At 36.0% G+C, this 16589-nt stretch overlaps 1 protein-coding gene across 1 annotated transcript in view; it reads right to left on the bottom strand.

Annotated features, from left to right (window-relative positions):
- The window catches only part of LOC148953628 (integrin alpha-PS1-like), a 120538-nt gene that overhangs the window by 20088 nt on the left and 83861 nt on the right, over positions 1-16589 (bottom strand). Inside the window, exon 6 of the mRNA XM_089087258.1 lies at positions 9563-9813. Coding sequence (XP_088943384.1) covers positions 9563-9813 — 251 coding nt within the window. The remainder of the gene's footprint in view (positions 1-9562; positions 9814-16589) is intronic.

Here is a 16589-nt window from a genome sequence, read left to right as displayed (position 1 = left end):
ACTTCAATTCAGATTTTTCTCAAAGAGATGAAAAAATTTAAAGTTCTGTTCCAAATATTTCCCGGAAGAAGAAAGGTTCAACTTCGATTCTGAATTTTCTTAATGAAAATGAAATAAGTTATTGATCAACTCTATTTTCCCAAAATAATATCAAAATTTTCCCCTTCAGTTAAAAAAAATTCTGGTTAGTCTGAAGTTGATTGTCTGAAAAGTATTTTTTGGGGGAGATACACGATTGGCTGAAACAATTTATTGTGTTCGTGGTAACGAACTGTAAGTAAGGATCGACACGGCTCAATAGTAACCGAAACTCTAAAAACCAATTAATAGCTTGCTCGCTTGCTGTTACAAAACTCCTGGTTAATACAAAAATCGCGAAGACTAAAAAGTTCAACTTAGATTCTGAATTTTCTCAATGAAAATGAAAGTAATTGATCAATTCTATTTTCCTAAAATAATATAAAACTTTCCACTTCAATTCAGATTTTTCTCAAAGAGATGAAAAAATTTAAAGTTCTGTTCCAAATATTGTCCCGTAAGAATAAAAGTTCAACTTCGATTCTGAATTTTATCAATGAATATAAAATAAGTTATTGATCAATTCTATTTTCCCAAAATAATATCAAAATTTTCCATTACAGTTAAAACAAATTCTGGTTAGTCTGAAGTTGATTGTCTGAAAAGCATTTTTTTGGGGGGAGATACACGATTGGCTGAAAAAAAAGCAGAACTTTTAAAATCACAACAACTGAAGATCAGTAAATAATTCCATTGTTTTTTTTGTTAAACACAATTGGCTGAAATAAAAGCGGAACTTTTAAAATCACAACAACTAAAGATCAGTAAATGATTCCTTTGTTTTTTTTTGTTAAACACAATTGGTTGAAGCAAAAGCAGAACTTTTAAAATCAAAACAAGTGAAGGTCATTTTTATCATGAACTGTTTAGCCTGTAGACCCATTCCTGAAAGTTTCATTTTCCTAACCTAACCCCTTTCCAAGATAGCCAAAAGTACCTAAAGTAGAATTGGTAATGTTCTATTTTTTTTAGATCGGGAGCCTAGATTGGATGATGATCATTACATAACGCATGATGGCTATTATGAAGTATGGCGATGGCGTAATCATAATTACTACCGTATACTAAGAAGGAAACTAAGTGAAAGCGAGATAGAGTCGTTAGCACCAGGTAAAGGAGGGAAGAACGAGGAAAAATAATAGTCTTTTTTTTTGTGCGCTATTATACATTAAATCAAGCTGATTTACTTGTTTGAGTTTTGATGTTGCTCCTTACTTTCAGTTGAAGAAACTTTTTTTTATAATTTAATTTCTGATCGCGATGGGGGTTGGGCACTGTTGAAGTTGTTTTCACGTAAAAATCTATTTTCTGTCCGTTTTTAAGTTTTGATGTTGCTCCTTACTTTCAGTTGAAGAAACTTTTTTATAATTTAATTTCTGATGTTGCTCCTTACTTTCAGTTGATTTGGGAGCTTGGAGGACCTTTGAGGACCGGGGCTTCCTTCGGGGTTGGAGTGGGGGGATCGGAGCCCTTTGGGGCTGTGGTAAGGGACCTCACAACACTGTTCAAGTGGAACTTGTGTATTATAATGACCACAGAGTTTCACCCTCAAGTCCTCTTCTAAAATAATCTTTTAAATCATCTTTTAAAATGTCTCTAACTGTTTCACCGAAATAATTTCCAAAAAAAATAATTTGTTCTGAAAAGATATAATAAAGCCTTAAAAGGTATTAAAAGGGGGGACTCAGGAGCCATTGGGGCGCTGGGGGCCCTTTGGGAGCCTAGAGAACCTTTGAGGACAGGGGATTTCCTTCGGTGTAGGGGTGGGGGGATCGGAGCCCTTTGGGGTTGTGGTAAGGGACCTCACAACACTGTTCAACTGGAACTTTTGTATTATAATGAGCACAGAGTTTCACCCTCAAGTCCTCTTCTAAAATCATCTTTTAAATCATCTGTTAAAATGTCTCTAACTGTTTCACTGAAATAATTCCCTAAAATAATAATTTGTTCTGAAAAGCTATAATTAAGCCTTAAAAAGTATTATAATGGGGGACTCATGAGCCATTGTGGCGCCGGGGGCCCTTTGGGAGCCCAGAGAACCTTTGAGGACCGGGGGCTCCCTTTGGGGTTGGGGTGGGGGGATCGGAACCCTTTGGGGTTGTGGTAAGGGACCTCACAACACTGTTCAAATGGAACTTGTGTATTATAACGACCACAGAGTTTCACCCTCAAGTCCTCTTCTAAAATCATCTTTTAAATCATCTTTTAAAATGTCTCTAACTGTTTCACCGAAATAATTCCCTAAAATAATAATTTGTTCTGAAAAGATATAATAAAGCCTTAAAAGGTATTATAATGGCGGACTCAGGAGCCATTGGGGCGCCGGGGGTCCTTTGGGAGCCCAGAGAAACTTTTGAGGACCGGGGGTTTCCTTGGGGTGGGGGTGGGGGGGATTGGAGCCCTTTGAGGTTGTGCTAGGGGAGCTCACAACACTGTTCAAATGTAACTTGTGTATTATAACGAGCACCGAGTTTCACCCTCAAGTCCTCTTCTAAAATCATCTTTTAAATCATCTTTTAAAATTTCTCTAACTGTGTCACTGAAATAATTCCCTAAAATAATAATTTGTTCTGAAAAGATATAATATAGCCTTAAAAAGTATTATAATGGGGGACTCAGGAGCCATTGGGGCGCCGGGGGCCCTTTGGGAGCCCAGAGATCCTTTGAAGACCGGAGGCTTCCTTCGGGGTTGGGGTGGGGGGATCGGAGCCCTTTGGGGTTGTGGTAAGGGACCTCACAACACTGTTCAAATGGAACTTGTGTATTATAACGACCAAAGAGTTTCACTCTCAAATCCTCTTCTAAAATCATCTTTTAAAATGTCTCTAACTGTTTTACCGAAATCATTCCCTAGAATAATAATTTGTTCTGAAAAGATATAATAAAGCCATTTAACTAATCCCCGTGTAACTGAATCTGCATGTAACTGAACCCTCGTGCAAGTCAACCCTCGTGCAACTCAACTCCCTCAAAACACTTTTCAGCCATTTCTTGTTAATTTTTTTATTTCTAAACTATTTAAAATTGACAACACTGTGCAAAACATCACTTGTGTATTATACAGTATACATTCATCCCATGTCCTCCAAAACACTTTTCAGTCATTTCTTGTTAAAATTATCCAATCACTAATTACCCCTTTTTTTTCTCCACCTTCAAATGTTACTTTAGTACCAACGCAATTAGACTAAGTCATCACCCAGTTAACACTAAGATGTAAATTGAGTAACCCTTCTCGCAATAACGAACCAAACCAGATTATACCCACCTAACCAGATCAAAAAATGACGGTCACACTAACTTCATTAGTAATTGGATTCAGATATACTACGAACGGACTTTCAGTCCTACATTCACGGGTTTCTGCAAAGTGCTATGGGCTTCATTGAAAAAATACCAGTTTAAGAAAAAAATAAAAAATAAACATGTATCCATGAGTTTGACACACAAAAAAATGAGTGTCATAATAGAAAACCTGTCTGCCAACCCATGTAGAGTTCATAGTAATAGGTAAATGGCCCTGGTAAGGCATATTACGCAATCACCTTCCGGACCTTTACCACTATTACTACTCTGGATGCACATAGTCTATTTTGATGTAGTTCAACATCCCCTGTAGGCTTCAACTTAATACCCTTAGCCACACTTGATATATTACAGATACACCATTTTGACAACCTGATTACAATTAGTGTCTTTTGATTTAGTTCAGCATTCCCAAAAAGTTTTAACTTGATACCCTATGCTCTTCTTGAAATATTGTAACTTTACCCAATGGGTATCCCTGATGATTGTTGAAAGATGGTGCAAGAGTTGTTTTTGCAAATAAATTCATTTGTCTTGTAATAAGGCCTTGAAAAGACTGATGCACACAGTGTCTTTTGATTTAGTTCATCCTCCCCTCAATATGCCATGAAAGTTTCAGCTTGATGCCCTTCAGCTGTTCTTGAGATATTGCAAATACGTCTTTTGACAATCTGGAAGCACATAATGTCTCTTGATTTATTTCAATATAACCTGAAAGTTTCAACTCAGTGTCCTTACCCGTTCCTGAAGTATTGGAGATACGCCGTTTTGAAAACACTTATACACTTAGCGTCAGTTGATTTATTTCAGTATCCCCTTGAACATGCCCGTAAGATTCACCTTAATACCCTTATCCGTTCCAGAGACTTTGCAAATAGGCCTTTTGATAACCTGGATGCACAAAGGGTCTTTTCATTAAGTTCAACCTCCCCCTCAACATACCCTGAAAGTTTCAACTTTATACTCTTAGCCGTTCCTGAGACCCTGGGTGCAAGTAGTGCCTTTTGATTTAGTTACGACGAACCTCTTAATATGCCCTGAAAGTTTCAGCTTAATTGACTTAGCGGATATTAACTTTGGATTTAGTTCAACATCCCCAACAACATGCCCCAAAAGTTTCATCTTAATACCGTTAACCGCTCCTTATATGTTATAGATATGTCCTTTTGACTACCTGGATGCAGAAAGTATCTTTTGATTTAGCTCAAAACTCCCTTCAACGTGCCCTGGAAGTCTTAACTTAATACCCTTAGCTGGGGGTGCTACCATTTCGACTAGCCGTCACAAGCACTAAACGTCATAACATCTTAAAGGAAAATCCGTCAGAACCATTAACTGTCATAGCATCTAAAAAAAATTACAAGTTTATATAATAGTTTAGAATCAAATTTCGGCTATATATCACGGGGTGGGGGTAAAGCATAGCATATATTAAATACGTAACCTAACCTAACCTAGGTACCTTTTCCCCTAAAACCCAAAAAACTAAAGTTTTAAAATTTTAGACGTTATGGCGGTTAGTGGTTCTGACGGATTTCTTTTCGATGTTATGACGGATTTTGTAGACGAAATGACGTTAGTGCTCCTGACTGTTAGGTGTTATGACGCCTTCTCCCTTAGCTGTTCCTAAGATATTGCAGGTACTTCAATTTTCACCTTAATAACCTTAACCTTTTTGGATAAAACTAGGATCAAACAATCCCCCTTTCCCAATAATACAGCCTATATGTAAACAATACGCAACTTGCATAATTACAGCCTTTGTCCTAGATGCTGTGGGGTTTACATAATCCCTGAGGGCATAATTACTGGAACTTTCGACTATTTTGAACAAAATGGTTATCTCCAAATTATGACCAGATCTGTGACGTTGAAAGGGGGTGGTAAATAAGAATGGCGCGGAAGGGGTCTGTTACAGTTTACTCGCTTTTGACTTTTAAAAGAAGGAAACTAGAACTTTCGATTTGCCATCAAATGAGCCCTCTCCAAAGCTGTATCCAGGAGGGGTTTGGGGGTTTGAGCACCTCCCACGAATTTTTATTTTAGACTCGTAAAACGAAACAAAATTTAATACAAACACATCTTTGATTGGGTTTAAGGTTTTTTGTAACCCCCCTAGATCCAAAATTCTGGATACGCCCTTAGCCCTCTCCGAAGCTTCTAGGAGACAACTGTTTCCATATGAAATGGCCTGGTGAAAAAAATTAATAATGTAATTATCAAACAGATTTTTCGCTTTCCTCAAAAATTCTAACTTCTGCGTTTCGGCGGCGGTAGTTCAAAAGGCATCATGTTACAGAGTGAAAATTGAAGAGTATAGAAAACTTGTAAGAATAGAAACTGGCACTAGTATTCAAAAATATGAGATGACACATAGAATGTTGATATCAGAGACTCCAATTTAGAAATAATTGTGTAAAAGCGGCTCTACATTTGCAAGATTCTGCAAATCCCAACGCCAATTTGTTTTAACGGAGACTTGCTTACCCATCCCGTTGCTATTTTACAAATTGGAAACGACAAGTGCTACAGAATCGGCATAGTGGCAGATTGACAGGGCACATGGAGATGCGCTTTAAATGGCAAAAAAGGGACAAATTGTAGCTTGGGGAGAAAAGAAACTTCTAAATATCTAATAAATCAAATAATACAGATTGAAATAAATTAAACAAATCGATTAGAAATGCCTGGTCTGAGGAGCCGGGGGATAGATCTAACCATTCCCAATAAAGTCACATAAGACCTTTTAATTACAGTAGCAGATTTGCAAAGGTGGGGCAAATCATATTTTCCGTAAAGCATTGCATGAGATTTTATGTTAAAAAATTTATGCTCAGTTTGTTATTTGCTCAGAAAGGTGTATGAGAAGAATTATATAGTTGATCGAACAATAATCCATCCATAGACAAATTGCCATATGTCAGAATGGCTTTCATCATGCTCTAATAAAAAAAGAAGAAGTAGTCGAAGATACAGCTACGCAGATTGCTCATAGTAAATACACCAGTGTTGACTCACTAAAAAGCAATTTGTCTCCCAAGATTTTTTTTTCTCTGATCTCACTAAACAAAACTTATCATAAAAAATCGGGAAGGGGAGACCTATTCGATCCCAAATGCCTTAAGCATTTTAAGGGATTTGGTGCTAGGCAACACAATTTTGGCAATTTATGTTCTTTTTAATTCATCTTCTTGAGAAATATTGTTGCTGTCGTTTTTTAGCTTAGTAATGACAAGACATGGAGATTCAAAAATTTATTACCATACGGGAATCATAAAACGGCAAAAAAATTTCTTCTGAAGTTAAAAATACTTCAAGTGATTTTTTTTTTCTAGCCTACTAAATAGTACAACGAAAAACAAAATAAAACTACCCTAGTTCCAAAAATCCCATTGTTAGGGATCACCCGAATCGTGTAGAGCACAAAATTCTCCCTTTAGGTCTTTAAAATTGTTCATCTTGTCCAGATTTCTAGTAACTAGATTTGAAAAGTAATATCGGGGAATTCCCGATTCCATTTTTTTTTTTTTAATTTAAACTTTTTGGTTTCAGTAGAATTTCAGAAACATTTTACGTATATAGTGCACGAGCTCAGAAAAAGACTAAAACAAATTTAGCTAAAATTTATTCTTTTTAAACCCCATTATCACCAGGTGGCAGGAAGAGGGCGACTTCTGGGTGCCACTCTCAAAGAAGTAAAACAGAACTAATCTTTCCGCAATTTTAATTACATTTTAACTTCTCTGCATTAAGACATGTCGTTGCATAGAAACATCTAATTAAAATTGAGAAATGCTATACAAATTGTTTTACACCGAGCCTCGATTTCCTATATCCCTTTCACAAGCAAAACTTAAATCAATCAAAATGTCTACCAATCTACCGGTCCTCATTGGAGCTGTTTAGGGTAATATTCTTGTCTATTCCCTCTTCTGAAGTAAACACTATAATTGTAAAAGAGTAGTCCTATTCAATTTCCCAATTGACCCTTTTTCTAAAGAGAATGGTACAGGCACGTACGCAGGAATTTGTTTCAGGGGGGGGGGGCAAATCCTTCAAACCTATTATTCTGTGAGAAAAATCAGAAAATTATGGGAAAATGAAAAAAAACGTGATATTTCGGGGGGGGGGCGGTCCCGGAGGCTCCCCTGCGTACGTCCCTGTAATGGTAGTTACCCTGACAATTGCGCCCCTCTTTAATTGGGCTAGATACTAGATATACAGGAACAAACACTAGAATAATACAATTATTACTTTATGATATGCAAAAAGTTTCTATCAACCATATTTGTAGGGTTTATTCCATTTTGTATACTTTTTAAAACATTTAATTCAAAATAATATTTTTAGTCAACTGTTCTCATAATTACATAACGACAGGACGCTATAAACCATGTTGAGAATAAAATACCCATAAACGAACAGAGGCAATGATTCAAACAATGAAAACAATGGATAAATATATTATTTAGGGCTATCTCACCCCATTGAGGGAGGGGATGGTACGGCACAATCGTCAGGGTAGCGACCATTACATTTAGAAAGATTGTTGATTGTAGGGTAGTACTACTGTAGTCTTTTGGTATTATAGTGTCTTACAGTATTATAGTTCAGAAGAAAGTCGACAAAAACGTTACCCTGTTCAAACTTCAATTCGAATATCATCACTTTTCCCCTTCAATTTTGGTTCCGAAGTACTCGACAAACTAAACTAGCTGTTGGCATACTACTCGTAATTTAGTTCGAAAAGTAGAGCTGATTAAGCCTCTCAACTTGGCTTCAACGTTGGAACACTAAATTTTGAAGAAACTAATTTTAAATTAATTTATTCCAATACATATATGAAAATCGGTAATTAGTAGTGCAATGTTATCATTCGATTTTTTTTAGGAATTAAAAGTAGGTTTCGAAGTCTCAGGTTGGTTTCAAAGGCATTTTGAGAAAGTTTCTGCCAAAATGCGTGTTCCTGAGTAATTGGACCGCTGATGGCAGATCAAATGAGAGGAGCTGTTTTTTACGCGCTAATGCAAGAAGAAGTGGGAGGAGCTGTTTGTTCGCACCGAGAATGAAGAGCCAGAAATTATCTGCGGTAAACTTACTGCTATTATCTTTATACTGTGAGTCAAACATACAAATCAAATTCAGGCCGCTCCTCTGAACTAAGGAAGTTCTTTCAGTTGAGTAGGAGTTTAGCTACAGAACTTCTAAACAAAAAGCCCCAAGAAAGTCAGAGGCGCAGGAGCCATGCCCTCTAAAGCTGAAAATTAATTATAATATATACTGTGTATTGATAATTTAAAAATAAATACAGATAAAAATCCAATAGACAAAATACAAAACAAACCTTAAAAAGAAACGCTCAAATAAAAGACAAAAACTAAGAATATTTGCATTCTGTCTTTTCCATTGACCGTGATTTTCCTAGTTTTTTCTCGTTACATTTTCTCGTTTTGTCATGCTTAGGTAATATGACCTGATAAATTATTTAAATTTATTGATTGAAACTTATTTGTCATCCAAACTAATCAGCAAGTCAGTAGGGTCAGCCAAACTAATCAGATCTCCTAAAGGTTCAGTAACATCGGTTCACACTAAGTGCGTAATTTTCTACGCTAAGTGTTTAAGTTACGCTACGCAAAACCTTGCAGAATTAAACAATTCCTTTCCCACTAGGCTAGCGTAACAATCCATAAAGTCATCATAATCATCGTTTAGAATCATCCCAATCTCAATAAGCAAACTTTTCAAAATTAAAAATGTGGAACTAAAATGGAGATTCAAAGTCTGATCAAGCATGCAAAACTTTCCAGCGAAAGATTGTCATCTTATTTTGAGAATTGCTCGTCCAGAAGTTCCAGTTTATTGCTGTTATATGGCTTTTCCATAACATAACAAAACTTCCTAACGTAAAATTCTATGTAGAACTCAATTCTACTTGACACTTCTTGTGTTATGGACAATATATGCTGCGTAACATTACATAACGTTAGGTAAGGTCTTAAGTTATACCAGTGTGAAAGATTCTGCGCCGTCGTGTGAAAGAACCACTGTTTTTCTACTAAAATAACCGTAAAAAAGGAGATTCTTTCTATACTCGCAATGTATTTGCTTATTAACAAAAGTAGGAGTTTCGCAACAAGTGACATCGTCAGGAAAATTTATCATGAAAAGCACTTACCATACTTCAGTAGCGTTTGGATATTTCTCACAGCCCTTGCGATTCGGATCGATATTTTTCAGGTTCTCTTCTGACAGGACACTCGTAGTTATGCCTATAATAGGCCTTGTCATGATAAAAAAGGTCTTGGCTTCTTCATAGGCCCCAATGAGTAGATCCGGGTACCCGTTTCTATCAAGGTCTAATCCTGCACTCAAGGCTGCACCAAATGTAGCCGGTGGTTCACCTGGTATATCTTCGGCTCGGATAATCTAAAACGATCAGTAATTATATTCTCAATAAGTTGACAAAAAAACTCTACAATGCAAAATTCCTACAACAGATTTTGTCTGTAACGATAGCGTCGACAAAGTGGCGAATTTGTTACACACGTATCACTTTCAGTTTGAAATCCCCAAGTATCGCTACTTTGGACCAATGCACTTGCACACTATCAAGCATATGCACATGCATGGCGGGTACTAAAAAATATACCACTTGTCTCAAATTAGAACCAACAGTAGCAAGAAACGGTTTCTGATTGGATGAAATTGATCGGACGGCATCACTTTCAATAAATCAAATGTATTTTCTAGTAACATAATGTTATTGATGAGGAAAGTGGTATTGTACGCCTTTAGTTAAAGCGCCACTGACATCCAGTCGAAACTGCTCCCTTGAGTAAAATCCGAATTCTACGCTACTGTTGGTTCAAATTTCATGCAAATGAGACTGGCAGATCAATCTCGCAACCCTGAACGAGGTCTCATGTAAAGGCTTATATGATTGTGATTTTTAAATTCTAGACATTAAGAAATTTTCCCAACATCGAAATAGTGTAGCCTATCGCAACCTTGTAAGCACATGCTATTTTGTTGATGCTGCTGAAGACCAGTGTGAAATTTTAAATTGTGAAAAACTTTTGCAAGAAAAGAAGAAACGAAAAAAAAGACCAGCGGTATATTGGCTAAAATTTGATATTTAATATTTAATACAGTGATAATGAAGTATGTGTGTAAAAGGTGATAATAATATTTAAAAATATGATATTTAATATTTAATATGGGGGGAGGGGCTCAAAACCTCTTGTTAAGGGTTTTCAACTATAGGGATTGAAATTGTGCACTTTTCATTTCGATTCCGTCCTATATTTGAGGCATTTCATGCTCTTTCGAAATTCCCATAAATGTGTTTGCGCAATAAATTTTTACTATTAAAAGGAAGTGATATAATAGTTACCAATCGAAAATCAGCATTAAACGACAATTTTTTTCACTAACAGGATTCGCTATTTTTATCGCTATTATTTTAACGTACGCCATTTGGATTTCGAAAAATGTTAAATTGATACAGACTACTCAGTATGAATTCAAAACATTTTGAATTCAAACAAGCCTCAATATGATGTGAAATATGTGGTCTTCAGGTCAAATTTGTTAAACAGAGGAGTCACCTCGTCCTCATCACCATGGGCCAATCAGCAATTCCCGACCCTTGGTTCGGAGTTTATAGTGGTAGAACGTAGAAGTAGTGCAGTAGTACATAGTATAGTACAGTAAAAGGTAATTGGTATGATATAGTTGGAAAATAAAAGGAGATCAAATCATTATCATTTTGTTGATTAATAAGAATAAATGTCATGAATTCGATAAAAGAAATAGAAACAAAAGTCTATTATAAAACTCAAACTAAAAGAAAATGGTGATTACAGACACTAGGAGATCAAAGGCTCACTTAACTATCTATGATCGAGGTCACCTTGAACCAAGGACGTACGCAGGGGGGCCTAGAGGCCTTAGCCACTGAAATTTCAATTTTCCTGATTTTTTGGGCAATTCTTATTCGAATTATATAACAAATCTGCTGGTATCATCGACCCCTCCCCCCTAAAAACGAATTTTCAAACAGTTCGTGGTAACGAACTGTAAGGAAGGAGCGACCTGGCTCAATATTAACTGAAAATCTAAAAACCGGAATCTTGATACTAATAGATATATAAAAAAATCGGCTTATTATGCTGATTTCAAATATACAAGTTTCATTAGCTTTAAGTTTTACCCATCACAGGCTACGAGGCTAAGTAAATTTGCCGGATTTTCAATAAAAGACGGAAACACCCATTAACAGTCTTAGAATCTCAATGAAAATCGTACCATCAGATTCAGCGAGTCAGGGGTGATCCAATCAACCCAGTGGTCCTAGAATATCGTGAGAGGGTAAATTTGAAAGGAAATTAAAAGTTCTAGTGCCCTTTTTAAGAGACCAAAAAGATTTGAGGGCAATTAGGCCCTCTCCCCGCCCTTTTCCCCCAATCGCCAAATCAAAATTTTGAGATAGTCATTTTGTTCATCATAATTGAAAAAGTCCAATAAATATTCCTTTGGATATAACATGACCCCCCCCCACAGCCCCAGGGGAAAAGTCTAAGTTATAACATTTTCCCATTGTTTACGCATAGTCTTTGTTACTAGGAAGTATGTATACATTTTCGCAAGGGGGGGGACAATTTTCTGCTAGGTGTTTTTCCACGGGGATTTTTCCATGGGGATGGAAGTTTCTGGGAAGTGAGCTCATCAGAGGAATTATACACTGGCAGAATTTGCCAGAATTCTGAAACAAAATTTTTTTCATATGCCTTGCTTTCTCTTTTCCGTCTCAATTTTACGTGTGGAGTTGTTAAGGATAATTGTCAGGGGTAAATTCTTACCGGGATTGAGCTGTCTAGAGGATATTTCCGTGGGGAGGAGCATTTCTCCGTGGAGGTGGGGCCAGATTTCCTGACATTATTTAAAAAACGATCAGAATTCAATAAAAAAAAACAAGTTTTTTCAGCTGAAAGTGAAGAGCTGATATTTTTTCAGCTGACATTAAAACTTAAACAGAACAAAAATTATTACAAATATGAAGGGGATTATCCCCTCCTCAACACCTCACTCTTTACGCTAAAGTTTGAATTTTGTCCCAATTCTTTAAGAACGACTCCTGAAACACAAGGGTCGTTTAATTAGAATAACAAAAAGTTTTTTTAAGTAAAAAACTTTAGCGTAAAGAGCGATGTGTGAGGAAGGGGCAATCCCCTTCACGCACGTAATAATTACTGTTCGTTTTAAGTTTTAATGTTGCTCCTTACTTTCAGTTGAAAAAAAATTGTTCTGTTTATAGTTTTATTCTGTTTAAATTTTTATAAAAAAAACCTTCTGTTTATTCAGACTGGATTATTCGCAGTACTGCAACCAATGGCGCCAATTCAAAAAAAATATAGTAGGAGATAAAGTGTATTTTCTTTTTCTTTTTTTTCAAAAAAAGAACCCTAGAATGTATATTCAAATCTAGTGGGGAGGGGGCCAAAAAATCAATTCCAGCACCTTCAATTGACGCCAATGGCTGCAACAGTTTGACTTCACCCAAATTTAATCCGATTTCGATCAAACAGTTCGTGGTAACGAACAGTAAGTAAGGAGCGACCCTGCTCAATGGTAACCGAAACTCTAAAAAACGGATTTTAGTACCAATAGATACATCAAAAGAATCAGATTTTAATTCTGATTTCAAATATGTAAGTTTCATCAAGTTTACCCATCAAAAGTTACGCGCCTGAGGAAATTTGGCTGATTTTCGAAAAAAGGAGGAAAGACCCTCTAAATGTTATAGAACCTTAATCATAATCACAAAATCATATTCAGGAATCAGAAAACCCTACTGTAGAGGTTTCAAGCTCTTATCTACAAAAATGTGGAATTTTGCATTTTTTGCCAGAAGAAAGATCACGGGTGAGTGTTTATTTGTTTGTTTGTTTTGTTTCGTTTTTTTTTCCCCAGGGGTAATCGTATTGACCAAGTGGTCCTAGAATATCGTAGGAGGGCTCATTGGAACGAAAATTAAAAGTTCCAGTGTCCTTTTTAAGTGACCAAAAGAAATGGAGGGCAACTAGGCCCCCTCCCACGCTCATTTTTTCTCAAAGTCACCCAATTAAAATTTTGAGATAGCAATTTTGTTCAGCATAGTCGAAAATCTAATAAATATGCCTTTTAGGCTGACTTAATCCCCACAGTTCCCAGGGAAAGGGCTGCAAGTTATGAACTTTGCCCATTGCTTACATATTGTATTGGTTATTGGGAAGTATACAGACATTTTCAGGAAGGATTTTTTTCTGGTGGAGGAAGGGGGGGGGGCTGGAGGAGGGGGTTACTCGGGAGAATCTTTCCGTGGAGGATGTTTCTTTGGGGTAAGGGACATTTCTATTAAGGGGGCGCCGGATTTCCAAGCATTATTTAAAAAACAATCAGAAATTAAATATAAAAAAAACTAGTTTTTTCAACTGAAAGTGAGGAGCAGCACTAAAACTTAAAATGAACAGAATTATTACATATATGAAGGGGTTTCCCCCTAGTCAATACCTCGCTCTTTACGCTACAGTTTTTTTAGTGCTTTCAAAAGAGCTATCTATTCTAATTAAACGGCCTTTGTGATTCAGGGGTTTTTTAATTAAAATTTTGTTTAACTTTTAACGTAAAGAGCGTGGTATTGACTAAGGGGCGAACCCCCTCATATACGTAATAAAAAAACAATAAAAAAAAACAAGCGATACGGCTCAATAGTTAGCGAAACTTTTAAAAATGGAATTTTGATGTCAATAAATGTATCAAAAGAATGGGCTTATAATATTGATTCTAAATATATAAATTTTATTAAGTTTAGTATTACTCATCAAAGGCTACGAGCCTAAGAAAATTTACCTGATTTTTTAAAGAGAGGGGAAACATCCCTTAAAAGTGAAAGATTTTTAATGAAAATCACACCGTCAGATTCAGCGCATCAGAAAACCCTATAACATAGGTTTCAAGCTCATATCTGCAAAAATCTGCAACTGTGTATTTTTTGCCAGAAGAAAAATATACGAATATAGAAGTACGTTACGTAAGTTAATTTATAAATTACGTCAGAACCAAATTTAGAGACAGCCATTTAGCAAAAGAAAAGTAAAATTTTTATGCAAATTTTGTTTACTTATTCAATGACGGTGAGCCAAACTAAAAGCTGCATTAACTAAAAAACGATCAGAAATTAAATATAAAAACAAGTTTTTTTTAACTGAAAGTAAGGAGCGACATTAAAACTTAAAACGAACAGTAATTATCCCGTATATGAAAGGGGCTGTCCTCTCGTCAACGCCTCGCTCTTTACACTAAAGTTTGACTCTGTCTCACAACTTTATTTTTTAAAACAATAAAAAACTTTAGTGTAAAGAGCGAGACGTTGAGGAGGGGACAGCCCCTTTCATATACGGAATAATTTCTGTTCGTTTTAAGTTTTAATGTCGCTCCTTACTTTCAGTTTAAAAAACTTGTTTTTTTTATTTATCTACTATAGAGTCAAGTCGGACAACGAAGTTATTCATATTAATAACCTGTTTCATCAAGTGACATTTCAAGTTTAAAATTTGTGAACAGTGAAACTTCAGAGTTTAAAATTTGATAATGTCGAAGATGGTTGGAATAATTTTAGAAAAATAATTTGTGAAGTTGCTGAAGGTGTCTTAGGGAAGAAAGCCAGAATTGCAGCTAAGAATACTAGTGAAAAAGCTTTTTGTTTGATGGAAAGGAGAAAGGACTTGTACAAGAATTACCTTAGTGATGGATCAAACGAAAACAAAACGAATGTCAAGAAAGTAGAGAAATCATTATAATATGAACTAAGGGGGTGAGAAGTAGAGTCTATGAATAAAATCGTTGAGGATCTAGTCGATACAGCTAGACAGTAAAATAGTAAAATATTGTAACGGCATGTTAACAAATTGAGAGGGAGTAGTCAATGCGGACTTGGCCCAGTTAAAGATAGGAATGGGGCCGCAATTAGCGATAAGGAAAAAACTAAAGAGAGATGGGCCGAACATATTTGAGAATTTGCTTAACCGAGATAGAGTTGAATGAAAAGATACAGAGGAAAATGAAAAAGTTCGTGACACATTGGATGTGAAGGAAGATTTGTTTTGTGAGGAGGAATTAGCGACAGTACTAAAAGGACTAAAAAATAATAAGGCTCCTGGTGCTGATAGGGTGGTTTATGAGTTTCTTAAATATGGTGGCTCTGAGGTTAGAAATAAGTTACTGAAGATTATGAACATGATTTTTGAAAAAGGGGAAGTTCCCAGCGATTTTGGGAAAATCTTAATTAAACCATTGTATAAGAAAGGTGACAAGAATGAGTGTGGTAATTATCGAGGTACTAGTCTGGTCTCAGTGGGTAGTAAATTACTTAGTAATATGATAGTTTTTAGACTGAGAAATGCCGTAGAAAAAGTTTTAAGAGAAGAGCAGTGCGGTTTTAGAAAAGGTAGAGGTAAAAGGAAAAGGTGTCGACCAAATTTTCACTCTTAGGTTAATAATTGAGAAGTGCCTGAGTTTTCAAACACTTTTGGTCCTCAGTTTTATAGATTATGAGCAAGCGTTCGATTGTCTTGATAGAAGAGTTTGAGTAAAGGTTTTATCTTTGTATGGTATACCCGACAAATACATTAAAGTGATTAGTGCTATGTACGAGAATAACACTGCTGCGGTTAAAGGTAGGAAATAAGGTTAGCAGCGGGTTTCGTATTAAATGAGGATTTAAGCAGGGTTGTGTTCTATCCCCCTTTATATGGATCATTTTTACTGATTTTGTCTTAAAAAGCACAGGAAAGGCACTGGCAGACCACGGAATTAAATGGGGAGGAAAAATTCTCCTGGAATTAGATTATGCTAATGGTTTAAGTATCCTAGATGAAAGTGTGAGCAAAATGAATCAAGTTTTAGAGGTTTTGCAAGTTCAGGGTGCAAGAATAGGTTTAAAAATTAATGTTAAGAAGACTAAGTCACTAAGGCTAGGAATAAGTGAAGATGAAAAGCTGAAGTTGGGTAATGAAAAGATTGATCAGGTGGACAGCTTCACTTACCTTGGTAGTATTATTAGTAAAGATGGTTGGAGCAGTGAAGATGTGAAAAGTAGAATAACCAAGGCTCAAGGTGTTTTTTCACAGTTAAAAAAAGTTTGGAAGAATAGGAAGATAAGT

The sequence above is a fragment of the Artemia sp. Qi Xiang Cuo genome, chromosome 3 (genome assembly GCF_049724085.1).
Source record: "Artemia sp. Qi Xiang Cuo chromosome 3, ASM4972408v1, whole genome shotgun sequence".
In the NCBI taxonomy this organism is placed as follows: Eukaryota; Metazoa; Arthropoda; class Branchiopoda; order Anostraca; family Artemiidae; genus Artemia; species Artemia sp. Qi Xiang Cuo.
This window is presented reverse-complemented; position numbering and strand designations above follow the sequence as displayed.